Source organism: Cololabis saira, chromosome 14, assembly GCF_033807715.1.
Source record: "Cololabis saira isolate AMF1-May2022 chromosome 14, fColSai1.1, whole genome shotgun sequence".
Lineage (NCBI taxonomy): Eukaryota > Metazoa > Chordata > Actinopteri > Beloniformes > Belonidae > Cololabis > Cololabis saira.
This window is the reverse complement of record NC_084600.1, coordinates 14,837,476-14,864,615: the sequence shown is the minus strand read 5'-3', so window position 1 is coordinate 14,864,615 and position 27,140 is coordinate 14,837,476. Positions and strand designations below refer to the sequence as shown.

At 43.1% G+C, this 27,140-nt stretch overlaps 3 protein-coding genes across 3 annotated transcripts in view; 2 read left to right on the top strand and 1 right to left on the bottom strand.

Annotated features, from left to right (window-relative positions):
- Positions 1-25,734, bottom strand: part of rb1 (retinoblastoma 1) — a 30,239-nt gene extending 4,505 nt beyond the window's left edge. The window contains exons 1-20 of the mRNA XM_061739836.1: positions 25,504-25,734; positions 25,077-25,197; positions 21,334-21,437; positions 20,838-20,972; positions 20,704-20,742; positions 20,323-20,372; positions 19,827-19,937; positions 19,462-19,607; positions 19,289-19,366; positions 18,307-18,416; positions 18,141-18,218; positions 17,625-17,712; positions 17,396-17,512; positions 17,225-17,281; positions 17,068-17,099; positions 16,879-16,955; positions 12,224-12,432; positions 2,707-2,822; positions 2,332-2,486; positions 244-389 (exon numbers count right to left, since the gene is read on the bottom strand). Of these exons, the coding sequence (XP_061595820.1) occupies positions 244-389; positions 2,332-2,486; positions 2,707-2,822; positions 12,224-12,432; positions 16,879-16,955; positions 17,068-17,099; positions 17,225-17,281; positions 17,396-17,512; positions 17,625-17,712; positions 18,141-18,218; positions 18,307-18,416; positions 19,289-19,366; positions 19,462-19,607; positions 19,827-19,937; positions 20,323-20,372; positions 20,704-20,742; positions 20,838-20,972; positions 21,334-21,437; positions 25,077-25,197; positions 25,504-25,598 (2,064 nt within the window). The 5' untranslated portion in view covers positions 25,599-25,734. The remainder of the gene's footprint in view (positions 1-243; positions 390-2,331; positions 2,487-2,706; positions 2,823-12,223; positions 12,433-16,878; positions 16,956-17,067; positions 17,100-17,224; positions 17,282-17,395; positions 17,513-17,624; positions 17,713-18,140; positions 18,219-18,306; positions 18,417-19,288; positions 19,367-19,461; positions 19,608-19,826; positions 19,938-20,322; positions 20,373-20,703; positions 20,743-20,837; positions 20,973-21,333; positions 21,438-25,076; positions 25,198-25,503) is intronic.
- LOC133459664 (lysophosphatidic acid receptor 6-like) lies at positions 3,936-7,161 on the top strand. The gene has a single exon (XM_061739837.1). It carries the CDS (start codon positions 4,369-4,371, stop codon positions 5,422-5,424), a length of 1,056 nt encoding a protein of 351 aa, XP_061595821.1. The 5' UTR covers positions 3,936-4,368; the 3' UTR covers positions 5,425-7,161.
- LOC133460291 (lysophosphatidic acid receptor 6-like) lies at positions 9,995-11,417 on the top strand. Its single transcript, XM_061740904.1, has one exon. It carries the CDS (start codon positions 10,112-10,114, stop codon positions 11,096-11,098), a length of 987 nt encoding a protein of 328 aa, XP_061596888.1. The 5' UTR covers positions 9,995-10,111; the 3' UTR covers positions 11,099-11,417.
- Positions 25,735-27,140: the final 1,406 nt, after the last annotated feature.

Genomic DNA, 27,140 nt, shown 5'->3' with positions numbered 1-27,140 from the left:
AGTCTTGCAAAGTGCAGAGACATCCATGCAGCTAGTAAAGGAACATATGTGTTTTGTGTTTTCTCCCAAGTGATGTGCAAAGTTCTGCAGCAACCTTTAGTTCGGGTCTGCTCTGTTTGTTTGAGGTATGAAGTGATAAATCCGTCAAGAAAAGCCAGCAGCGCTGCAGAACTTCCATGAAGTTTGCTATTTTGTAGAATAAGTGTGGATGGGCTGCAAATCAATGAAAAACCTCCGGGGTACCTGGTCGAGGTGGCGCTCCCTCATCAGCTCGTACTCGTGCTGCAGAGTGTGCTGGAACAGAGTCCATATTATGGGCTCCAGTTCAGGGTGGGACATCAGCAGGTAGGAGCAGAGCGTCTTCAGCCTCGTGTAGGCCAGGCGGTACACTAGACAGGGAAAAAACAAGAAAAAAAATGTTGGGGAAGAGGCAGCAGAAATTATTCTTATTCCTTATTATGCAAAGAAGAAGTGAAACCAAATAGAGGAAAAATATGATTTCCATCTTCACTTTGGGGCAACTGATGTCGTTAGTTTAGCAGCTAGTCTGGTCAGATCTGGTGCTCAATTATTAGGAGTCAAAATAAGTAATAAAACAATTACAAAATGGACCCAATACTCTTTTACATGCCGTTGTTTGTGTAATAACAGCCTTGGGGTCAAGTTCTGCGTCTCTGGAAACAACCTGTGTTGTAATAGACGCTATATAAATAAGTGCTTTGTTTTGTTTTGAAAATACATACATAGCCGCTAAAATAAACTGTTCAAATCCTTCCCCAAGACCAGTGAGAATATGTTAAACCTCAGTGTGCTGGGATTGAAGCAGAACTGGAGTAATCCAGTCAGCTAATTACCCTCTATCTCTCCGGACAAGGCTGCAGGCTGCAGCAGCACACGAGGATGGCCGAACGCTGTTTCCTGGAGGGCGTGGCGGGCCACAGTTTCTGATAAGCCAGACTTTCTGAGATAACGAGGTTTGTTTGATAGTCTTGACTAAAAAAAGAGACGTCCCAAAAAGCTGGGCTCAGAGTCCATATGAAACGTCACGGTTGGTTGGTACAAGTGAGTTTGGGACCGTGAAGGTCGTGTTGTCTGGAGCCGCTGGATATCTGCGACTTCCACAGAAACAGAATGTGTGGAGCTGAGAGCAGATTAAACCCTTTCCTGTTGCAACCAAAAGCCGGATATTAGTGTGTTTTCTGAGCAGCGAGGCTGCAGAGGGGAACACTGCTCGCTTAAACACATGAGGCTGTGACACTATTCGTGGTTGTGGTTGCTGTACACCACTCTGCATAAACAGCAGCCTTGGTTTTTGTGGGGGGGGGGGGGGGGGGGGGGGGGGCACTGCGGTACAGAGCGACAGGCCGGGACTCAAACCTGCGCTGCCTGCTCAACCCAGTGAGCTATCCAGGGCCCCAGCCTGGACCGTACTAAAGTAAAATGATTTTGATTAAGGATATTTCAACTAGAGTATTCAGTGATATATTTCAGCTAGAAAAAGGGTTTGGAGAAGCTTTTGCATGCATCCTTGTAATGTTGAGTGACAGAGTTTTGCACCTTTCTTGATCCTCAACACTTTCTATAATTCCCTCTGTTTCAGAGTCCGACTTGTATATTTGTCTCATTCAAATCAGATAGAGTTTAGCATAAATTAAAATAATCAGATTTTAACCATTTCCCCTTTTTAGTCAGTGGCAGGATTGTTTTACGGTATCACTGAAGCAGAAGTACTAAAACAACACAAACCTCTTCCTCACTGTCATGAATAAATAATCCGTTCTGAATCCCACGCGGACATTTTAAATCATGATGCCTGTTATGATTTAAATGTAGTGAAAATGTGTAACTTTTCAGGTTGTAATCAATGGAGCTCAACATGTTTGTCTGTAATTTGGCAGATTAATGTCTTTTTTTAAATAATTTTAGGTCATATAATAGTAATAACTTATTTTCAATTAAAAGCAGTTTAGATAATTATCAAAAATAGTTGTCATAAAGTGAAAGGACATCAAGAAATTCAGCTCTCCATATATAATAAATAATAAAAATGTCCCTGAAAATGATTTCCCATAATTCATGGGAATCTTACACAATGGGAATCACTTAAAGGCTGATTTAATAAAAAAAAAGAAAAGAAAAAAGTTTATTCTGTAAAAGACAGTCATGGCAGACTTTTCCAGTGATTATGAGTTCTCACTAGTATGTTTAACACTTTCCTCTGACTACTAGCCGTCACCATGGCAGCAACACCAAAATATTTCTCTCCACATCAGCAATTAAAAGCTAAAATCACCCAGGTACGGCTCTGAGCAAATAAACACAGTATCTCACGTTTTTTATAGAAGAGGCTGAGCGAGTTGGACTTTGGGTGGCGTGGAGCTTGGCCGGCAGCCTGGCAGCTGGGCTGAGGCGAGGCCTGGGAGGTGGGCGTGGCCGGGGACTCTGGAGGCAAGATACGATGGCCTGGTCGCACTGGGGACAAATAACTGCACACACCAGAGGGATGTCGGTTAAGTACTCACCATTACAAAAGAAAACACATGTTTACACAGAACTTAAAAGCTGCATGAGGCCGTGACTCATGGAATATTACAGTCGCTCTTCAACTCATGATTCACAGTAGTTTCACAAGCTTTTATGTTTAATATGATCGTTAGGTTTCATCACACCAGCACTGGCAGACAGACTGACGGTTGGATGACTTACAGGTCAGCTGCCGTGTGGTTGTGCTGTAGTGGTTGACTGAAGCTGGCTGGCGTCTCCACCTGCTCCGCGACGCCGCTCTCATGCTCCTGTCTCAGCAGCTCAAACAGCGTGGAGCCCTGCGAAGACGGAAACATCATTACCACATTTAATCCTGCTCTTGAGCTTCTAAATCACCCTGAGAGCCCTGACATATATATATATATATATATATATATATATATATATATATATATATATATATATATATATATACACATACATACATACATACATACATACATACATACATACATACATATACACACATACATATATATATACATATATATATACATACACACACATACATATATATATACATACATTGTACAAAATCACTTCTATAGACCAAAATTCAAAAAACCAAACATGATTGAACTAACATAAATATATAATTGGGAAATAGCTTACGTGTGAAAATATTTATTACAGAATTTGGCATTTTATTTGCCCCGACAGCGCTGGTTCTCACTCAAATCCCTGCCGCCCATCAGTCGTTTCTAATGCTGCACCCAAATAGACGCCCACAAGAGGGGCACTAATACAGCACCATTGGTTTGATGAGGATATCATTTAATTTGCACGTGAACCTTTTCTTGCAGAAGCAAATCCCTCCCCCAACTGATAAATTACTAACCAGTTGTCAAACTAAATTTAAATCAAGATATAAAACCACGCCAGTCCGTGTGTATGCAAATGCCAAACCAGCAGAGAAAAGCCCTCAGATGATCTCATAACAGGAAGTGTGGGGATGGTGCTTTACTACTCAGCCCTTAACTCCGTCTCTGCAGGTATGGGCTTGTCGTTAGAGCATTCTTCATTTCATGTTTGCTACACCCTGCTGACGCCACCAACTTTGTAAAAGTACACAGAGTATTTTATTGCTCAACAGAATTAGTGACGTGCGATGACACCAGCACGACTGAATTTGATCAGATTTCATTATTCACATCTTCATCTTTACTCACCGGCACCTTCAGGTTTGTTTAATTCAAGGTCTCATTTACTTAAAAACTTAATTATATAATAATAAACATATAAAAACACACTGGTAGAACAATGAAAATACACATTTGTTAGAAAGTATCCAAATTCGTGACGTTTAAAATTCAAGTTTGCAACTGAAAGAGGTTTTAATGCAAATATGGTGTAGGAGCCACGCTGGGAGGACTCTGGACCCAGCGCAGGCTCCTCCCCCATCTCAGCGATCCAGTCACTCCTCTGTGACTTCGTCTCCGGCAGGCAGGCAGCTGAGAGGTGTCTGCTGCACGTTCCCCTCAGGGCTGCTGCAGGAACACGCTGAAGAACAGGGGAGGGGACGGTCCGCACAGCTTTCTACCGAGTTGAGGACAAACACGCAGCCGAAAGACTCTGCTCCAACTACTCCACTTAAATGAGGATGACTGGACATGCTGGGCAGCTTTCACTGAAGGAAAGTTCACCTAAAGGACTTTGGATGCCAATAAAAGGTATATTGTGGAGGCCTTCTACACTTCTCTTTTGTGGATTTCGTTATAAAGCAAACCAACTGGGCTTTCAACATTTGTTGTGATGACTGAACCGACGAGCTGAAGGCGAGAGACTTTCACCGTTTCCCAGCAGATGTTTTAATCCGATCTAAAGATGGACAAATCAAATAACTCGTGTGATAAAAGTGATGACTTCAAGTACCCTCTGTACAGCGCCGTTTTCAGCCTGGTGTTTGTTGTTGGACTTTTATTCAACGTGGTGGCAGTTTATATTTTCGGCTGCACGCTGAAGCTGAGGAACGAGACCACGACATACATGATAAACCTCGTCGCCTCAGACCTGCTCTTCGTCTGTAGTCTGCCTTTTCGGATCGTGTACTTCATTAAGCGCGACTGGATGTTTGGGAGCGTGCTCTGCAAGATCTCCGTGGCCCTCTTCTACACCAACATGTACGGCAGCATTCTCTTCCTCACCTGCATCAGCGTCGACCGCTTTCTGGCCATCGTGCATCCGTTCCGCTCCCAGATCATCCGGACAAAGAGGAATGCAAAGCTAGCCTGCCTGACGGTGTGGGTGATGATCCTCTCTGGAAGTATACCCACAGGATTCCTGCTGGACACCACCTCACCAAACAACACCAACTCCTCCTCAAACTTCTGCTTTGAGAACTACTCCAAAAAACAGTGGAAGTCCGAGTTGTCCAAAGTGGTGGTGTTCATCGAGACTGTGGGGTTCATCCTGCCACTTCTGATCAATGTTTTCTGCTCGATTATGGTGCTATGGACGCTGAGAAGACCCCAAACCATCAGCCGTGGGGGGAGCCTCAAAAAGGCAAAGGTGTTACGGATGATCATCGTGCATCTCCTCATCTTCTGTTTCTGCTTCATTCCATACAATGTCAATCTCATCTTCTACGCCATGGTTCGCTCTAACGTCCTACGGGGATGTCATATAGAGGATGTGGTCAGGACGATCTACCCCATCGCTCTCTGCATAGCGGTTACCAACTGCTGCTTTGATCCAGTCATCTACTACTTCACCTCAGAGACGATTCAGAGCTCCATCAAACGAAAGACTACGGTGTGGTACAACGGCGCCAAACTATTTGACAGACTACAGGGAGACAGCTCGCAAAGCAGCCCCAATGTATCAAAAAAGAACCTCATGCTGAGGTCGCAGAAACTTAGAATGAATGAGTCAACAATCTGATGACGACCCTATTGTGTGGCCCGATAAATAATTCAAAGTGAGCTTCTCCGGAAACTTGTTTGAATGAAAAGAGAGTTGAAAGCAGTTGTTTAGATATGCAAACAACGTGGTTACTAAGGAGCAACTCCCAAATACTGGACGCCACTGAGACTTTGGGCTGAGACTGAAGACGGAGGAAATAAGTGTGTAGCAACATAAACACCTTTATCAAGTTATAAAACTCTTCACTCAGTGGAGATATGGATATATAATGTTCGTTAGCAAAATCACGTTATGCTATAGATGTTTTTCAGCTTTTGCACAGAGGACTTTGTAATTAGAGCAAACACTCCCTCGGCAACTGTGAACCAGTATTACAGCTTGTTTTTTTGTTTCAATGTGCAGTAGTTTACTGTCCAGGACTTTCGTAAAATGAATAAAATGATAGATTCTTTTAAGGTCTGAGTATTCAATTCACGTTAAGTCTGAGTGAATGGAGCGTTGGGGATTATCTGGCACCAACACAGCCGTTGTGGCCCGGCCTTTTCCACTGAAGGCACTTTAGTCCTTTATTTAAACTGATTAGTCATACAAGAACCAACACTATAGATGCAAGCACTGTCTTTGTGTGTTGCCAGGCTGCATCTAAATGCATTGCTGTCAGGGGGTTTAAAAAAACTAAATAAATGGACCTCACAATGCAAATTGAAAGCGGTGACACTTTAATGCATGTGGAATATTCTATCCTTCCAATAAAAGTTTTGCACTGCAAGACCGAGCATTCCTGCATTCCTGTTGCAAGGTTGAGCCCAGAGGGCTGTGCTGACAAGGCCAGACTCATCGCTGCCACTAACAGAGAAACCACTGGAGGCGAGCGAGAACATGCCTCTCGAGAGGGAGAAAACTTTCACAAACCCAGAGTAGAGGTGAACGGTGCAGACATCACCGATGTATGGGGTATTCATCTATTATGGGGCTGTAGTGGGTCAGGGCTCAGTGGGGGGGAGTGTTACTTCTCCAGTCCCCCCCAACATGATGTGTGTGAGGACCCCCCAGCAATGCCTCACTGGGATACGGTTTTAGAAACTCAGCCCTGGTGTATCTAGAGAGCACATACACGTGTGATTGTGAAACAGGGTAATGAGAAACAAACTTTTAAGTGCTTTATAAAACCTAGAAAAAGATTTTTTTAAAAAAGGTGCTAATGAATTCCATCCTAATAACAGCTAACTTTTAAGGTTTAAACTGAGAAAACTGAGAGAGAATGGAGATGAAATGCTACTACATGTTTACAAATGCCATAAAAACTTGACTGACTGAAAATAAAAAGTTGTATCAATAGAAAAGCTTATAGAATTAGATTATTAGCACACTGACTGCTAAATGTGTTTAAAGTAAAGTTATATTGTGGAAAGAGAAAATACATGATGGGGTTTTTCCGGCGCTCAGATCTACGCAGTCACCAGAGAGCGCCCATCCCAACGCTGCCTGACTTACAAAACAACTGTTTTATGATTACAGCCCTTTCTGTTGGTGGGAGTTACTGCTGTTGGAAATGTGGTTAATAATCAACCTCAATCATTTGTATGAGTTTTGGTCTTTTGTTGTAAATATGACTTGGCCATAAAGATAATAAAATAACCTTGACCTAATTGCAGGACTGATCAGATCACTGCCCGACAACTTTCGGTCAGAGATAACGTGCCAAACATCAGAGCTTAAGATTTATTTCTAGGAAACAATAAACAACAACGGTGTAAGAGTGTGTAGGGGAGGAGGGGTCCTGGAGCAAAGAGGGAGAGAGGCAGCGAGCGATCTTGATCCGTTCAAATCTGATAAGAAGCATTTCCACCACCACAGCAGACTGGAACAGATGCTGAACTGACTGGAACATTTACATCAACACACTGAAACATCATTGATCCACTTTCTGGTAAGTTGTCTTTATCCGTTTCAATGCTGCAAAAACTACTCAAATACCAAAAGAAATGTGACTTTTCTAATTGACTGCATCAATTAATCATGCCTTTTTTTTATTTTATTTGAAATGTAAAGGTTTTTATGCCCTTGAAAATAAAAAGTAATGGCAAAAAATGTAATGGGATACTCTTGTTCACCTCAGGTACAACTCTGCATCAGTTATAATTTAATCTTAAAATAAATTGATATCAATGTGTCAACATGCAGTTATTTCACACATATTTAATATTTCATAACTTCATTTGCAGGATGATAGCTTAGTTGGGAAAATTAGTAAGACAAGAATTTCGTTTGTGTCACTGGTATTAATTTTTCAGCCGGCGATAGTCATCAGGTCTAAACTCATTTAAAGACTAGAGTGAAGCTGATTAATGGCTTAAATTATCAGTAAACTTAAAACAAAACTGAACACCAAACATGATAGCGCTTGCAATCAAATGCTGCCTGAAAGACGTTCGATCTTGCAGAGCTACCACAAATCTATATTACAACCTCTGTGTATCCCAGTAAAAGGTGTTTTTTTTAAGCTTCACTATTTGTGCATCTAGAGTGTAAATATAAGCCAATTTTAGAAAAGTTTTTAACCCAAGATTTTTCAAGTTTTTGTTCCTGTTAACTCTATTTAATTTGTTTGAATGCATCATTTTTTGAATTTCATGTCTGCAACACACATACTATCAGGTGAAAGAAAAGGACAATAATATGGTTACTGTCAATGTTTGGTACAAAAGCAGCACTGAGGTTATCCTTAAAGAGTGACTGTGGGCTCAGGGTGTCCAGTCTGTGAAAAGGAAAGTAAAGGACGAGGTTGCAAGTCCAAGCTGGACACCTGTGATCTCAACTCCTCAGATGACACCAGATCAGCAGGAGTGGATTCAGCCACATGCACAAGAGATCACTCTGGGAAACCTTTGTGAAGTGCTACGATACTTCACAAACGCAGTTTTGCAAATACGTTAACTGTGAGTTAACCGTGTCCAAAGTGTCAGCATCTCTAGTCCGGGCTCAGAGGTACAGTGAAAAAAGTGCTTATAAACTTAGCAAAAAAGTGAATCAATTTGTATTTGGTATATTATTTCTTTGTTGCAACACTGCTTTTTGGCAGTACATCTTACACCGTTGGAAAGCCTGTTTATTTCCCTTTAAAATGCCGCCACATTTGTAAGGAACATGCACTGGTGGGAGGAGCAGCAGAGCTGAGGATGTGGGTTGTGTCCATGAAAGATTTTCCAAATCTTCCCCATCAATGCCAAACAACATTGACACTTGTTGGTGATTGGTGGATCAGATGATTAAAGTTTGAAGTAACAACACATATTGGCAATTTAACAAACAGGAGCCTCAGTAGGGTGAAGTAGAACCGTACACAGCCACACCAGCCTGGCACCTCCTCCTCATGCTGGTCCCACACTGCTGTGGGGTGGCATCACATTCCTTAACCAGCGTTTGTTGAAAGTCAGCCAACGTGGTTGTGTTGGTTGCTCTGGCAAGAACAGCACGCCCACGCTGATCCCAAGAGTGTTCAGTGGCGTTAGGACTCCTGGCAGCCATCCATCCTCTACTCCCAGATTCTGAAGGTGGTCTCTGATAAACCCACATCCTCAGCTCTGCCTCTCGTCCCACCAGTCCCTGGTCCTAACAAATGTGGCGCCATTTAAAAAGGGAAATAAACAGGCTTTCCAACGTTATAAGATTTATTTTCAAGAAGCATTGTTACAACAAAGACATAAAAATGCAAATTTCCTTACTTTTTGTGTTAAGTTTAATAAGTAATCTTGATTTTTTTTCCAGACCAAAAGACACGATGAGACTGTTTTTAGCAACAAGTCCAAGAAGCAGGATTTGTGTTTGTGTGAGGTTGTATCAGAGCACTTGGCGACGGTCATCAATCCAGAAAAGCACATTAAGACGTGTGGCGGCTTCAGAACCACATATTTCTCAGGGCCATTTATGCCATTTTTAAACAGAATGATGCAAAACTACATTTTGGACACATTGCAGACATGACTGAGGAAGAAGAGGGAACAGGAACTGGACAGGCCCCAACAGTGATTGTAGAGAATTTATACATGAATAGTGTGATTAAAAAAAACAAACTCATACGACTGCACATCTTAAGATCTACTTGAAATAAAAATGGGACACCCCCCACCAAAAAAAAAAAAAAACTCGGACTCTATCATGTCAGGAAGTGTTGTGAAAAGGGTTTTCAACATTTATAAGAGGCAAAAACCTCTTCATGTGGTGCAGCCTGAAGTTCACGATCCATATTAAAATTTAAATGAATTTAAAGACCAAAAAAATGACTATTTTTGGTTATTTTCAGAAGAAAAAATAAATTCAAAGTCAGGTTAACGATCCCTGCATGATTATATTTGTATTTTCCATATGGTCCCATCGTTTACTTATTATGGGCTGTAGTATAACAGTGATATGTCCTTTTTTGTTTTTTGCAGTCTTGACTGTAATGAAAACCATGTTTGCTAGTTTTATGATCCATCTAAAATTGTATTTGAAGAATCCATCTGATTATTTCAGTTTTAGTAGTGTATTCAAGTCACCTCAGCAAATTTACATTCCATAAAGTGTCACACATTTGAAGTTAATTAAATCTGAACTTGCCCCAGATGTAATTGCTTCAGCACACGTAATGTGCTCACTCCAACCACCCTTATCTCCTCCAGAAATGGCAGCAGCGCCGTGATTTAATCCACTGGAGCTACAAATCATGGAACTGTGGAATATTACTGACCTGCAGGCCGAGCCAAACTCGGCTTTGTCCAACTGCACAGTGGACACCAGCTACCGCTTCACCTTTTACCAAGTGTCCTATAGTGTCATCTTTCTGCTGGGACTGGCCACCAACGGCATGGCTCTGCGCAGGCTTTGTTCCACGCTCCGCACCATGAACTCCACAGCCATCTACTTAGCCAGTCTGTCCACCGCCGACCTGTTTTTCGTCATCTCTCTGCCGATGAGAATCTATTACTACCACCAAAAGTCTCGGGCCGTCTCTCACAAGACCGGAGATCTCTCCAGCTGGAACCCCGGAGCCGGTTACTGCCAGGTCACGTTCATCCTGAAGTACATCAGCTTATATGGGGGCATCTTCTTCCTCGTGTGCATCGCGGTGGACCGGTACTGGGCCGTGGTGCATCCTCTGGCATCTCCACACCGCAGGATGCGCATTGCACAGGTGGTAAGTGGGGGGATCTGGTGCCTGGTGCTGGGACTCAGTGTGTGTCTGCCTTTGCTGTACTTGGCAGCGTCCCACCAACACCAGCCGTGTCTGTTTGACCCCTCCTCATATCGCCACCGAACTATCATCCTGGTAGCCCTCGGCTTAGTGATGGGGTCGTTTCTACTGCCGACGCTGACGCTCTGCTACAGTTACTGCAGAGTGATGACTGTGCTCCGTAACTCAAGACGCCGCAGCCACCGCCGCAACCATCGGTACACCCTCAGAGTTATCTACCTGGTGCTGGGGGTCCACCTGCTGTGCTTCCTGCCCTATCACGTCAATCTGCTGGGATACACGCTCACGCAGGTGAAGCTGGTGCCCCACTGCGGCCTGGCCAAGGTGACCATGGCTGCGCATCCCGTGGTGCTTTCTCTAGCCAGTTTCAACTGCTGCCTTAATCCACTCGTCTACTATTTCTCCAGCAGCCTGCTTCACAGAGAAGCTCCCAGGGGTCGAGTTAGAGGCAGCAAATGACCCACGATTACTGAGAAATGCTCCAATCACTGGAACGGCTTTGCTGTATTAGTGTATGTTAAGAACTCTATTACCAATGCAGTTTGCTTTTACAGTAGGAAACTTGTCAAACTCCATAGAGCCCCGTTCAGACATGTGAGACGTGCCATTAATCTGGTGGGAATTGAATGAGTTTGAATGACCCAGCCCCCAATGCTTTTCCACATTATTTCTCAATGGAAATCTTGTTAAATCAGACATAATGACATTTGCTTTTCTTTAGTCAATAACACCTACGGTTGTACAGTAAGGTCATTGGTGGTTAATGTAATTGGCATATAAGATGTAAATCAGACTAATTTCCTCTCTGTCACATCACAGGGAGGTCTGATGCACCCATGAGGAATATTAATAAAACCGTGATTAATGTCAAAATGATTGAATATAGTCCCTTTAACAGATTTATACACATATGCTATCCTATATGCTTAATATCTTACGTGCAAAAACATGTCATATGTATTTTAGCAGGAACTGGAATACGCTGAACAGCGTTTTTGTTTTTAAGACAAACTTTTGCATTAAAAAATGTGATTTATATTTCCACACCAGGTTTACTCAGAGGTCAGGGTGTCCCCCAGTGTTCTGCAGGGGCCCCCACGCTGCATGTTTTAGATGTTTCTCTCTGAAACACACCTGATTGGGTGGCTGATAGAGTGTTCTCTGTCCTCTGGACTGAAGAACATTGCAGTCTATCGAAGAGACCTAAATTATTATAATTATTATTATTATATATATTTACCTCTGTGTTACTTTATATTGTCAAAACAATGTCAGTCTGCTTTGAAATACTCAAAATAAGATATTTAACATGAATTTATTAGAAACCAGCAACTCCTACCAAAAATGGTCAGAAGACATGATGGAGTAGTTCATACGATGAAATTACGCTGTTATGATTATTGTTCTATTGTTATTATTGCAATGCGTCCATGCCCCCCCCCTCAATAAACCAATAAATGCTATCAAAGTACCTTTACTGAAGTTTGATCTGTCTCGTATTTTATGTCGTGTTGTGTGAATCTTGTTAAGACAATGCGACACTAGCAGAAGCATGCTTTAGTAAAGATGTGAGATGATACTGACCGTCTTCCAGGCGATCTTCTCCATGATGAGGTTCTCACAGGTCTCCAGATGTTTGATGATATCTTTGCTCAGGGTGGGTTCGGCCTTGATGAAGCTCTCAATCACTTTGTAGAAGTCAAAGGCAGCAAGGTTGAACACATTCAGGATCCAGGGGAAGCGCACGTCGGTTTCAGCTTGGTCACCTCCTCCGGGATTTTTGAAACTGCTCTCTGATAATTCACCAGAAACATGGCAAGAGTTTATCATGCATTCAAGATATGAAAATAGGTACGTAGGCTACGTATATAAATGTTTTTTTGTTTTTTAAAAAAAAAAAGGAAAATCTAACATGGCTCTTATTTTTTTTTTTTTTTTTTTTTTTTTTTTTTTTTTTTTTTTTTTTTTTTTTACCTTGTCTGCACACATATTATTGATTGATACCATGACGGTAGAAACCAAAAGTGTATATATGTGCATTATTACTATATGTAATATATACATATATATACGCACACATATGCGTACACATACATAAATATACACATACAAACCCAGTGTTTTTTTTTTTTTTTTTTTTTTTTTTGGGGGGGGGAGGGAGTGGGGGGGGGGGGTGACGACATCCACTGCCAATCCAGGAAGCAGGAACACACGGAGACACACGTCAAGCACTGGAAATCTGCAACAAAAAACCACAAACAAAGCACGAAACCGGCACGGAGCCAACCAAAACACGAACAGCAATCGACCCAAATCTTGAGATCTGATCGCAGTCTGAGCTAAGCTATCGCTACCGCTACCTAAACCCAAAAACCAGAGTCAGCATGCAGGTGAACAAGCCAGTGTGTATGTCTATGCGTGTGTGTGTGTATGTATATGATCATGCGTGTGTGCGTGTGTGTGTGTGTGTGTGTGTGTGTGTGTGTGTGTGTGTGTGTGTGTGCATGTGACTAAATGACTATATGTGTGTGTGTGTGTGTGTGTGTGTGTGTGTGTGTGTGTGTGTGTGTGTGTGTGTGTGTGTAATAAACCAAACAAAGCTCCACCTGAAGTGTATCTATAGTGGGGGAGGGGGGGGGAGCGACCCCGCCACCCGCGAGACCAGAGGCCGACAAGGAAGAGCCCGGAACCCAGGCCACCGGCAAACCCCACAGAGGGGAGAAGTAGGAGGGAGGCAACCCACCGCCTGCGAGGCCCCCCCCCCGCCCGGCGGCGGCCGAGGGGGCCCGCGGGCGGGGCCCCCACGGCGCGGAAAGAAGCAGCCAGGGATCCCGCGGCGGCGGACCGCGACCCAGGCAATCCCCGGCCACCCGGTCCGGGCCGGACACGCGGCCAGGAGGCCCTCACCCTTCAGGCCAACGACCCCCACCCGGCAGGGGGCCAGCCTGCCCGGAGAGACAGAGCCGCCCCGGCCGCCGACGCGGGCAGGCGCACCCGTCCCCCACGAAAGTGGCCCTCCAAGACCAGAGGGGCGCCCCGCCGTAGAGGCAGCGGGGGGGACCGGAGACGGGCCCGGAGAGAGGGAACCCCCCAACAAGGGGACACCCGCGCAGGCCCGACAACGGAGGGCCCCAGACCCAGGCATCCCATTCATTCATCCATTCACCTATCCGATACCTATACTAATAATAATATAATATACTATACATAATAATAATAATAATAATAATACTAATAATAATAATAATAATAACCATCTTTGTATAATATAATATTGATAAATTATTAAGTTTTTGATGTCCTGCCAATGGAGGCTCAAATCCTCCATGGCAGGACCCTTCCATACCGCATTCTCACCGACACAGACATACAATCACGCACCGTTTCCCCCTCCCCGGGGGGGTCCAGCACCGCCAGAAGGCACCCCAGGCTGCACGGCGGGCCCCGCCAGGCCCGGGTAACCCGACCCACCCGTCCGAGGCCCAGGCCGGTGAGGGAACGCGGGTGATGTGGGACCCCCTCCCGCCCCTTGTGTTGAGTGCATGTGATTAATGCCATAAAAACAGGGAGGAGGGAGGGCCAAGTATCGATTGACACCGACCCCCCCCCCTCCCGAACTACGTGTCCTTGTCAAGTGTATTTATAAAGTGTTGAATGTGCAGTGTCTAGTTTGCTGTTAAAACCGTGAGGCGGGGAGTGCCGGGCCACGCGGGACAGTGCCCCCCACGACCCGGACCCCCCGCCTTTCGCCTATGTGCGTATGAATCGTGTAGGGGGGACAAGAGGGGGAGCGGAGGCCGAAGCCAGGAGGCAGGACCAGCAAAGCTGGCCCTGATAAGACACCCGCGTCCCCCCACCGGCCATCCAGTAGACGGGGGCCGGCCCCCCGAGCCGGGCCAGGGCCCCACCGTACCTCCACGAGCGCCCCCGGAGCCGCCGGAGCCCCCAGACGGAGGGGGAAACGGTCCAACATCCTCCCATTCATACTGACAACATAAGACATAGATACCTGGGAATGGCGCCACCCCGCCGCCGCGCCCGCCCGTGCACCCCCCGGTCAGGGGAGGCCCGATCTCCGGACCCGGCCCCACCCCCCCCCCGAGGCCACCCCGGCGGACACCCCAAGGGTCACGGAGTCCCCACATCCGCAGGGGCACTTGGCCCCCGCCCAGCGACGGAGGACCAAGGCAGCAATGCCCCCCCAGCGCAGACAGCCACCCCCCACCCAGGCAGGACCGGGCCCTCCGGGTGGGACCCCCACGTCCACGGCCCAGCCCCCCCCAGGAGGCCCGGAGACGCCCAAGCCACCGCCCCCCGCCCGAGCCCTCCCCAGCCACCCCCCCCACCGCCATGAGGCACCCCCCCCCCACAGGCCCCCAAGGCCCCCACCGGCCAGGGACAGGACCCCGCGGCCCCACCCACCGCCCCCCAGGGGCCACCAGAGGCCCGCGCCCCAGACCCCCCAAGCCGACCCCCAACCCCAAGGGCTACGAGATCACCCCCCCCCCGCCCCCACTAGGTAACGAGGCCAACAATCGGGGACCACAGAGAGTGCAATTCAGCCGAGTGTTGTTCAGTGGAGGCAGACATTATCTCACTACTAATATGATCTGATAAAAGATTCCTAAAATGGTTAATACATAAACTGGATTTTTGTTTCCAATTTACTAGAATGGTTTTCTTTGCGATACATAAGGCAGTGAGAACCCGGTGTGTCCAATTAGGATCTATTTGAGTGTCTCCCAGGTGACCTAATATACACACCGTGGGGCACACTGGGATTCTGTGGTCGATCCATGTGGATAAATCCTCACAAATCTCCTTCCAGAACCTCTGTACCGGTGTACAGAACCATAAAGCATGCATATAATTATCTGGGGTGTTCTCTGTGCACTGTGAACAGATATTAGAGGTGACAAAGCCCATCTGGAACATCCTTTGTCCAGTATAATGTATTCTATGAAGAACTTTGTACTGTATAAGTTGTAAGTTTGGGTTTTTAGTCATAGTAAACGTATTTAAGCATATTTGTGACCAAGAAAGCTGGTCGGTATTCAGAGAGAGATCCGCCTCCCACTTGGAGATCGGGAGAGAGACTGACTCGTCCAGTTTAGACACTAACCTGTAAAGTTTTGATAACAACTTTAAATTGCTTAGATTTAATAAATCTATTATCTTAGCGGGAAGTTGTAAGTCTAATTGTCTAATTTTGTATGTTTTATTTATTATGGCCTTGAGTTGTTGATACTCTAAAAATTTACTCCTGCTAACTCCGTATTGAACCATAAGTGTATTGAAAGGTACAAACTGTCCCCCTACAATTACGTGCTGTAAATACCGTATTCCTTGATCTCTCCATTGAACGAAGTTAACCATCTTTTTATCATTTTTCACGATGTCTGGGTTGTTCCATATGGGTGTACGGTCACATGGAAAAAGTGAAATTTTAGCTACTTTAAGAAATTCCCACCAAGCTGATAAAGTTGTGCTAATATTAATGCTTTTGAAACATTGATGACGTTTGATACTTTGACTAATAAATGGTAACTCTGAGATTTCTAGTTCGTTGCAAAACACTTGCTCTGAGTCCAGCCATTGACTATCTAAAGGATGATCCTTTGACCATTTTACAATATACTGTAATTTATTGGCAAGGAAGTAATACTGAAAATTAGGTAGCTCTAAACCTCCATATTCTTTAGATTTCTGCAATGTCTTTAAACTAATGCGTGGAGTTTTATTTTTCCACAGAAATTTTGAAACACCTGAGTCCAGCGATTTAAACCAGGAAATAGGGGGTTTGAATGGTATCATTGAGAAAAAATAATTTACTTTTGGTAAAACCATCATTTTAATGGTGGCTATTCTACCCATGAGTGAAATGGGGAGAGAGCTCCATCTAGCAAGATCATCTTCTATTTTCTTTATAAGCTGAACATAATTTAATTTTATTAACTCTGACAGCCTAGGGGAGATGTTTATGCCTAAATATCTAATGTTCCCTGATTGTAATTGAGTATTGGATATATTCCTAAAATTGCAGTTCACGCACAAAACGGTGGATTTAGACCAATTAATAGAATAATCAGACAGAGATGAAAATCCCTCTATAAGTGCAATTGTCTGTGATAGTGAAGATCGTGAGTTCTGGAGGAAGAGGAGTACGTCATCCGCATAAAGACTTATTTTGTGCTCTAACATGGCTCTTATTGACAACAAAAGAAAAAGAGAGGATTCACCTTCATATGTTGCCATGACAACCTCCAAAGCACATGCCAAAAGGGAAGTGTGGAACGTGGAGTCATTGAGGAGTTTACTGGAAAGTAAACCACATAACTTTGGTCAAGGGCAACAGTTTCTGCACACATCAGGACAGGAACGTGGAAACATTTCTAATATTCACAACAAACGTGAGAGAATAGAAATACCTGAAATTCTGCACCGACAGCCTCTTCTCTTCCTAATAAAATAAAAATAAATACAATTATGAGTCTCACATATAAATAATGCCTAAAATATACAGAATGGTGCATCACTTCATATAAATTAATGTTGCCTACAAATAAATCAAATAAGTTACAGTACCGATTTCAGCATTGCCTCCATTACTTTGTAATAAAGTCTGACACCGAGGACAAATCTCTGAAAGATGGAAGAAAATAAAAAAATAGAAGAAAATTACATAAGAAATTGAATAATCAGAGACATGGCGTGTTAGTACTATTGTTCCCAACCCTTCGGGGGGGTAGTTCATACCTGCCGGCCATATGCAACACAATGTGGGCCGACTGCCTCACCAAACTTCTGACTGAACACCTGTCCGAGCATCTCCAAGCGCTTCTGCACATCCTGTGTCGGGTCCACAGTGCAATTCTGATCCAGAGAAGAAAAAAAAAAAAGAAAAGAAAATGAGGAATATGTCAAATTAATCAAGCTGAAAGCTCATGGGATGTTTTAAATTGTGCTAATGTGTTCAGAGACCCACTTTAAAATATGTGGCGAGGGTAACAGATGGGTGGTCGCCACTCGAGGGGAGATCGCCCCTCAGGAGTTGGATTGAGGTCATGGCAGCTCTGGGAATAAAATATAAAAATGATATAGTGGTAGAAGCTAAACTCAGGCATTAAATAAGACAAAACCTCATAATAATAAGTGTTTATTAACATATTGCAACTAAATACAATAGGAGGACTCTCTTAAGCTTAGTTTTGAATTCGCACATACATACACTTACTAACAACTGCTGTTTTCTTTCAGATATTTCATATCAAAACAAATATTTCAAGATCTAATTGTCTCTAATTTCATACCTGCTATTAAATAGCATATGGAGTAGGAAGGAAATAAATGTTCAAAGTTTGTGCTTCACATAATATAAAGATATGCGTCTTAAATCTGTCAACTTGTTTTTTTTAACAAAATCATCTTATAATATGTAACATAAGTCATTAAATGTTTTGAATAAACACAAAGAACGCAGAACAAGTGAGTGACAGGTCACCTGATTGGCGTCTGAGGAGGGATGAGTGGCCCGTCTTCATCCGGCTGGTTCTTCTTTGGTGTTCTCTCCACTTGAGATCTGAACGCAGGAGATGAATGTCAATCACTTTGCTTTCAACTATTTCAATAATCAAACACTGAAGGCGGGAAAGAAAAAAAGGATTTACATCTCGACTTTAGGTGGAAGAACGGTCTCATCTCCGTCAAAAAACAGCCGTCCATCGATGTCTCTGCTCTTGAGGTAGTGTTCTTCATACTGCTGGTTTACATCCGTTACCTGTGGTGAAAATCACACTGAACGGCTGCCGACTAATGAAATGAAGTTTCAATGTGAACACCGTACAACTTTACATTATCAGAAGGAATCAAACCCGCAAACACACTGAAAAATGCGTAGTACATGACCATCAAGGTCACAGCTTCTGAAGCTGATAGATCAAAACTCAGATCTACTGTTAAAAGAGTTGGTCACATAAATGCACCAACTCTATTCTTCATACTCCTATAATTAACCTGCACACCGGCCAACTCACATCATCAAACAGATCTTGAGTCTTGTTACGCTTATGCAGGAATAACAAAGACTGTTTTAATGCAGCTAAAGTCTGTATCCGTTCAAATGTCAGGTTCAAAACCATAAACACGATGAAACTGTCACAACCTCCAGCAACCAGGTGACAGACAAAGCCCCTTTGAGTGCTTTATATGTTTTTGACAGTTCATTTGTACCCCTCAGTGGTAGCTAGAATGACTAAGATGAGAGTTGGACATATGTCTTCTTCATATGACACACTAATCTATAAAAAATGCACACCATCTGGCTGCAGAGTAAAATAAACACGTCCAGCAGACTTCCTCAGAGCAGCGGGCCGGTTTCTGCAAACATTAGCATCCTGTCTCTGGAGTGTTCATAGCTGCCACTGCAATAAACAACCCCGGTGCGCTACGAGGAATCCCCTGCTTGAGCACACATCTCACTGACACGGCATATGTGTGAATAAACACATATACGCAGGAAAAAGAGCAGGCGACATCTGTGAGACACTCAACACTCTACAGAATAGCAGAGATAAGTCTGGAAACACTAAGAGAAGAGGAGCTGGGCTGAAACCAGACGGTAGAGCAGCTGATCTGTCAGGTGATACCTACCTGAGGAAAATCTGGGAATCTTGAAAGATCCAGCAAGTCCAGAAAAGCTGAAAAACTGGTCTGGTATACGTTTTTCACCTGGAAATGCGGATGACACAGAGGAGAGATGATGAGGTCACAAACAAAAATAAACAATAAAAACAACACACACACACGGGAAACATTTTTCATACCTCTTCCACGCTGCACTCGTTCTCTTTGCACAAGGTTTCAAGTAGCTGCGCATCAAGCTCTGGGTCCACGGGTCGGGATTTGACTTTGCTCTGGTTGCGACGAGATGTTCGCGTCGGGGGGCTCTGAACCTTGCTGATGGCTGATACTAAATGAAAAGCGTAAAAGGAAACACAAAAATATCATGATCATAAATAATATAACAGCTGAAAAACCAATGTCATACCTTCCGCTGCTGGCATTGTGACTACAACGTATATCTAAGCTTTAATTATAGACGTTGACTTCACATTTACTAGTTTCATAACAAACATTTGTCATATTTAAAACCAAGATGGTAGTTAAAGTAAACAATGCTGAAGATTACTGTAAAGAGGCTGCAGAAGGTCTGGGGAGCAGCGCTTGATGAATAACTCGAATGTGCAGAGCAGCAGTTGGAAAGAAATGACCAGGTCATCCTCCATCTGCAAGGTCCTTCCTGCAGAGATCGGACACGTAGGCACATTAGAAACACTGATACTGGGGATGACCACAAATAACGGAACTGTTAACAAAGAGAGAAACATTTTCTACTAAATCTGATATCGACAGCTGAGACACGGACGGCTGAGAGGAAGAAGAGGCAGAAATATGAAAACAGCAAGTGTAATAACAGCTTGCTTCTGCTCGTTTTAGTTGCTGTTATTATAGAGTTTCAGGCTGAACGCTTATTTTGATTTGTTTTACCCACAATTTAATCTTATTTTCTTGTAATTTTTATCAACAAGTTCACTTCAATTACTTGTATTCCACAGCCTTTTAGTTACATTTTGTTTTTTAATGTGTTTTATGACTAAATTTGACACTGAAAAAGCTTAATCTACCTTTTGCCAGGAGGAACATTGTCCAGCAGGAGCGAATGGTCTCCCTCTCCCTTGAAAATGAAAGAGTGAACCATTGAATCATCTTGCATCATATCTTTTATAACAAACATGTTTTTAATGATTTAATAAAGTTAATTTTGTCCCTGGATCATAATTTCATTTGCTAGTTTCTTTTGTCAGACAAATAATTTAGTTTTTTTTAATTACCTCCCTTTCAACATCCGCTGATATATGATGGGTCACACACACCATCTTGTGACTCTGATGAAGGCGAAAGGATCGCCGAAACATGTCAGGCAATTAAAAAAAACTAAATTATTTGTCTGACAAAAAGAACTAGCAAATGAAAACTGTGGTAGACAACTTTTAAACTCAACTTACCTGCCATCAGGAGCTGAAACAAAGATTCTTTTGCATGTTCTGAAACAAAAAAGGTTTTTTGGTTATTTTCCAACTTTGGCACTGGTTGTGTCACTTCGATGACGAATTTGTTATGTACTGATGTGGCGACTCACTTTTCAAATCTCTGGTAAAGAGCCAACATCACGTCGTACTTCTTCTCCAGTCGTGTCAGCGCTGAATTCACCTTGGTGCTAATCGTGTCCAAGTTTACATCCAATTTCCGCACCAGATCCATAAACTGCTTTACACTGTAAATGAGAAATCTGGGAGTGAGATCACTTACACATCAAAAATACCATAAAATAAAAATAAAAAATGCATATTTAAGACAACAATCAAGTAGCAGGGAAATCTCAATCTTCTTTTAAAGTCATGTTTTTTCTAAGGATGAAATGATGCTGAAGGTAATTTCCTGAGGCACAAAAAACATTATCTGTATCTTATGGTTGCTTTTAAAAAATGAAAATGAAAATAAATAAGAAACAATTTACAAAGAAAACAAAAACAACCTTCAATATCTGTGTTTAGCAACAATGCTCAAATGTGTTATCCTAGTTCAAGGCTATTTAAATAAGTGATGCAAGAAAATGCAATGTGAAGTGACTTTACTTCAGATTAACTGCTTTCAGGACTTGAGTCATAGTGAAACAGGCCTCATCCATGTCTGTTACAATCACAAACAGACAAGCACCCCACAGCCTTTTCTGACTGTCCTGGAAAAAAAGAGGAAAAAAAGAAAGATGTAATAAGAACAATGTAAGAAAAGGGTATCAATGTCACATGCTTAATGGTCAGCACTTATATTTGGCCTTTTTAACTTTATCTAGACCCTACAAAACACTTCTAAATTGATATTTCTATTTTTCACAAGGAGTGATGCAGTGCTTGTTTTAACATCTCGTTGTTTTTGCCAACAGGAAGCTCACAGATCAAACCCCAGCCCCGTCTCCTGCCAAAGTGATGACAATGGACCCTGCAATGATCCCATCACCCCAGCCACCTATAGCGCCAATCCCAAGCCCAGATACATTTTTAATTCAATTCAATTCAATTCAATTCAATTCAATTCAGTTTTATTTATATAGCGTCTATTACAACAGAAGTTTCTACGATCTTTCCAGAGACCCAGAACATGATTATTATTCCATAACATAACATAAACAATGGCAGGTAAAAAACTCCCCCTGGGGGAGAAAAACCTTAAGCCAAACAGTGGCAAGAAAAACGCCCCTTTAGGAGGGAAGAAACTTGGATCAGGACCTGGATCATAAGGGGGGAAGCTCCGGGCCTAAATGAAGGGGGTTGATTCAATAAGGGCATCTGATGTAAACAGATGACAAATTAATATGTGGAGGGGGAAAAACAAACAGTATTTGTGTATTTTATACGGATCGTGCATAAATACTGTTTGTTTTACTATCACACATCACTGAACCCACAAGGGCAATGTGGGGGAGGGGTTCAGTCTCCTGCCCAGCATCACTTTGGCAGGTTGGGGTGATCACAACACTGAGCTTCCAGTTGGAGGACGACCTGCTCTGCTTGCTGAACCACAGTCGAACAGGTGACACAGTTTATCATCTACAACTGAGTCTCTGGTACTTTGCCTTTGTTTCGATTTAGGATGCAAACGCAGTCCAAGATCTAAGATGTCTCACACCACTTTTCTTTCGTTGTAAGGTGAATATAGCAAATATACTTGACTTAAAATCATAGACTGTATAAAACAGTCATATTTAATTGAATTTCCAATTTAATTAAATTTATCTGTATGGCGTCAAATCATAACAATGGTCAAATCATAACAACAAACATAACAACATCATTAACAGCCCCCCCCCCTCCCCAGCAGGGGCTGGAGCATCTTCACCACTTCACACCCCAGAGGCCCCATCCTCCACCCCCCACACCACTGCGACGCCCCTCTCTATCCTGGAGAGGGACGTTAATAAAATATTCAAAAAACTGAACCCCCGCAAAGCAGCAGGACCGGACTCTGTCTCCCCATCCACCCTGAAGCACTGTGCCGATCAGCTGTCTCCGGTGTTCACGGACATCTTTAACACCTCCCTGGAGACATGCCATGTGCCAGCCTGCTTCAAAACCTCCACCATCATACCTGTCCCCAAAAAACCAAGGACCACAGGACTTAACGACTACAGACCCGTCGCCCTGACCTCTGTGGCCATGAAGTCTTTTGAGCGCCTTGTGCTGCCACACCTCAAAAAAACCACCGACCCACTACTGGATCCCCTGCAGTTCGCCTACAGAGCCAACAGGTCTGTAGACGATGCTGTAAACATGGCCCTGCACTTCATCCTCCAGCACCTGGACTCCACAGGAACCTACGCCAGGATCCTGTTCGTGGATTTCAGCTCTGCCTTTAATACGATCATCCCATCTCTGCTCCAGAACAAGCTCTCCCAGCTGAACGTGCCTGACTCCACCTGCAGGTGGATCACTGACTTCCTGTCTGACAGGAAGCAGTGGGTGAAGCTGGGGAAACATGTCTCTGACCCGCGGACCATCAGCACCGGATCCCCTCAAGGCTGCGTTCTCTCTCCTCTACTCTTCTCCCTGTACACAAACAGCTGCACCTCCAGTCATCAGTCCGTCAAGCTCCTGAAGTTTGCGGACGACACCACCCTAATTGGACTCATCTCTGATGGTGATGAGTCCGCCTACAGGTGGGAGGTGGACCAGCTGGTGACCTGGTGCGGTCAGAACAATCTAGAGCTCAACGCTCTAAAGACAGTGGAGATGATAGTGGACTACCGGAGGAACGCAGCCCCACTGGCCCCCCTCACCCTGTGTGACTCCCCAGCAGACTCTGTGGAGTCCCACCGCTTCCTGGGGACCATCATATCCCAGGACCTCAAGTGGGAGCTGAACATCACCTCCCTTACCAAAAAAGCACAGCAGAGGATGTACTTCCTGCGGCAGCTGAAGAAATTCAACCTGCCAAAGACAATGATGGTGCAGTTTTACACGGCCATCATTGAGTCCATCCTCACCTCCTCCATCACCGTCTGGTACGCTGCTGCCACTGTGAAAGACAGGAGCAGGCTGCAGCGTATCATCCGCTCTGCAGAGAAGGTGATTGGCTGCAATCTCCCATCTCTCCAGGACCTGCACGCCTCCAGGACCCTGAAGCGTGCAGGAAAGATTGCAGCAGACCCCTCCCACCCCGGACACAAACTGTTTCAGACTCTTCCCTCTGGCAGGAGGCTGCGGTCCATCAGGACCAAAACCTCACGCCACAAGAACAGTTTTTTCCCGTCTGCAGCTGTCCTCATCAACAAGGCCCCGGTCCCCCCTCCCCCCCCCCCCGACTACCAAGGACTGCCCCCCCCATCCCACTCTACGTTACATTAACGTAAAAACTCCAATCCTGTAACTCTTGCACAGACTCATATCCGGCACTTTACAAACCTCATTGTACATTTCTGTTTATACTTTTTACCTATCCTAAGTTCCTAAGTCACTTTTGTACAGACTCACCCGGCACTTTAAAACCTCATTTTGTACATTTCCGGTCTACATTTTATTTTACTGTCTATACTTTTTATTGTGTATACATTTCATTCTATTTTATTTTATTTTATCTCTTATATATTTGTTTTTATATTTGTATTGTGTTGCACCAATCCCCATAACAAATTCCTCGTGTGAAAACTTGGCAATAAACCCCTTTCTGATTCTGATTCTGATTCTGACAAAGGTCATCTCATAATGCGATAAGATAAAAGTGATCAGATATAACACATCATAAAATAATGTATAAAAACATAAGCATCAGAAAAAGATCAGCATCAGTGATAAAAGTGATGAGATATCACACATCATAAAATGAAACACAAGCATCAGAAAACATCAGCATTGGAGAAACAAAAGAACAGCCATCCCAAAAACACAGTAACATCAGGCTAGCTGAGTCTAAGCATAGGATTTTTTATAAAGGAAGGTTGTAAGACTACTCTTAACCACATATGGAAATACATACTGTATTAAACAGTCATATTCAACCACATATGGAAACAAATACTGTATAAAACAGTCATCTTTAACTCTGTGTGGCAATAAAATACTGTATAAAACGCAGTCCTAGAACCAAGATGCCACTTCTCTTTCACTGTAAGGTGAATATAGCAAATATACTTGACTTAAAATCATCCCCCGTGACGTAAACTTGATGAAGCTTTCAAAAAGCAGTAGATAGATGATCTGGTTCAGTTGACTTGTTTAACAACAATTGTCCAGTGGCTATTTTATTATACAAATACATAACAATTTCTGAGCTTTTTTCACCTGGGAAGAATGCAGAATCATTAAACATTTACATATTTACGTACAGAAACGTCATCCATGGATTCCTGCACGGTTTTCCACAGGGTCCAGGCTCGATCACAGACCAGATCTGTGATATGAAGCATCTTGCACAAAGTCACAAAGTCAGCATCCTTGTCTCTGTGTCTACAGGAAAACATAACATGAAAGCGTGCAACACGGTGAACAACACCTCCATGTGCAGGACTGGGTGAACACCTCATTATGAGCCATGTTAGTGTGTTACTACAATGTTATAATACATAATACAGTTGTATGGGGTTATAAAACATTTAAGAAATACTGGTATTAGCTCTAAATAAAAGCCTGACTTCATTCACAGTCTGCCAAGCTGAAAAAAATATGGTGTAAATACTAAAGAAAAACCACCTAAGTATTAAATTACAGTCTTAAATGAGCTAATTTGTGTCTTAAATGACAGAAATGCCTTACTTGTTCCCAGATAACTCTGGACTCTCCTTCTTCTCGGGACAGAAACTGTCAGCTCTCAGCTCTTTGCTCCCGGAGTTGCGCTTTTTGGGTGGCATGTTGGTATCTGGTAACCTGGCAGGCGGATTTTATCAGTTATACGGATTTAAGTGTGTTTGAAAGCGATAGCTAAGGTGAATAGTATTTAAACTCCACTGAGTAATTTCTGTGGCAACAATACAACCAAACTAATCTACTTCCTGGAGCTGTTTAATACTAGATGTTCGATTTGGTTACACGGACTGCACGGCGACGGGCGGGTTACACACTCTCCCAAGTGAATAAGTATAACTTTGTTTGTTTGTTTTTTCGTTTTTTAGTTTTTAGCACAAATGGTTCAATAGGGCTGTAACTGATAGTACATATCTCAGTTATAGCGCCATTATTATTGTGAGCTCTCGTTTATAGTTAACGTCCATCGCCCGAGTTCACCGGGAGGGCCAGCTAGATGAACAAAAACGAACATACCCAAACTGAGCGCATGAAAACGCGGGAAAAAATCTACGTCACATCCGCTTATAGGCATCATCCAATAGACTGTATAAAACACTCATATTTAACCACATATGGAGATAAATACTGTATAAAACAGTCTTATTTAACCACATATTGAGAGAAATACTGTATAAAATAGTCACACATAACCCCATAAGGAATAAATATAGTATAAAAGTCATATTTAAATCCGTGTGGAAAGAAATACTGTATAAAACAGTTATATTTAACCACAAATGGAAAGAAATACTGTAAAACAGTGTGTGGAAATAAAAGGCTGTATAAAACATATTTCGATCCAGTGTGGAGAGAAATACTGGATAAAACAGTCTTATTTAACCACATATTGAGAGAAATACAGTATAAGGGTCATATTTAACTATGTGTGGAAAGAAATACTGTAGTCACACATAACCCCAAAAGGAAATAAATATAGTATAAAAGTCATATTTAAATCCGTGTGGAAAGAAATACTGTATACAACAGTTATATTTAACCATATATGGAAACAAATACTGTATAAAACAGTCTCCGTGTGGAAATAAAATGCTGTATAAAACATATTTAACCCAGTGTGGAGACAAATACTGGATTAAACAGTCATATTTCAGTGTGGAGAAAAATACTGTATAAAACAGTCATATTTAACCACATATGGAAAGAAATACTGTATTTAACAGTCATATTTATCTCCGTGTGGAAAGAAATACTGTATAAATAGGTCAGAGGGTAGGAAGAGTTCAACGTGTCTGTGCTGCCCCCTTGAGGCAAGACTCGTACAAGTCCCCCCACATACACACCTGGACGGATACAACTTCCAAACAGATTCAAGGTGAACTCCAAGGTCAGTGTACGTCATTGTCAGATCAGATCAGCTAAACAGTGACCTGGCCGAAAAGAAAACATTTTTGCAAATACACAAATGTGATTTTTTCATTTGGCTACAGAAGTTTAATACTCGGGCGGTGGACATCTCGTGAATTTCCTTTGCCACCGTTCAACAATGTTCTTCAAAAGATGCCTTTTTTTATCCGTGACATCAAACTGAATGTTTGGATATAGAAGATAAGATAAATAGTGCAACTGTGAAATAAATCTGGTAATAA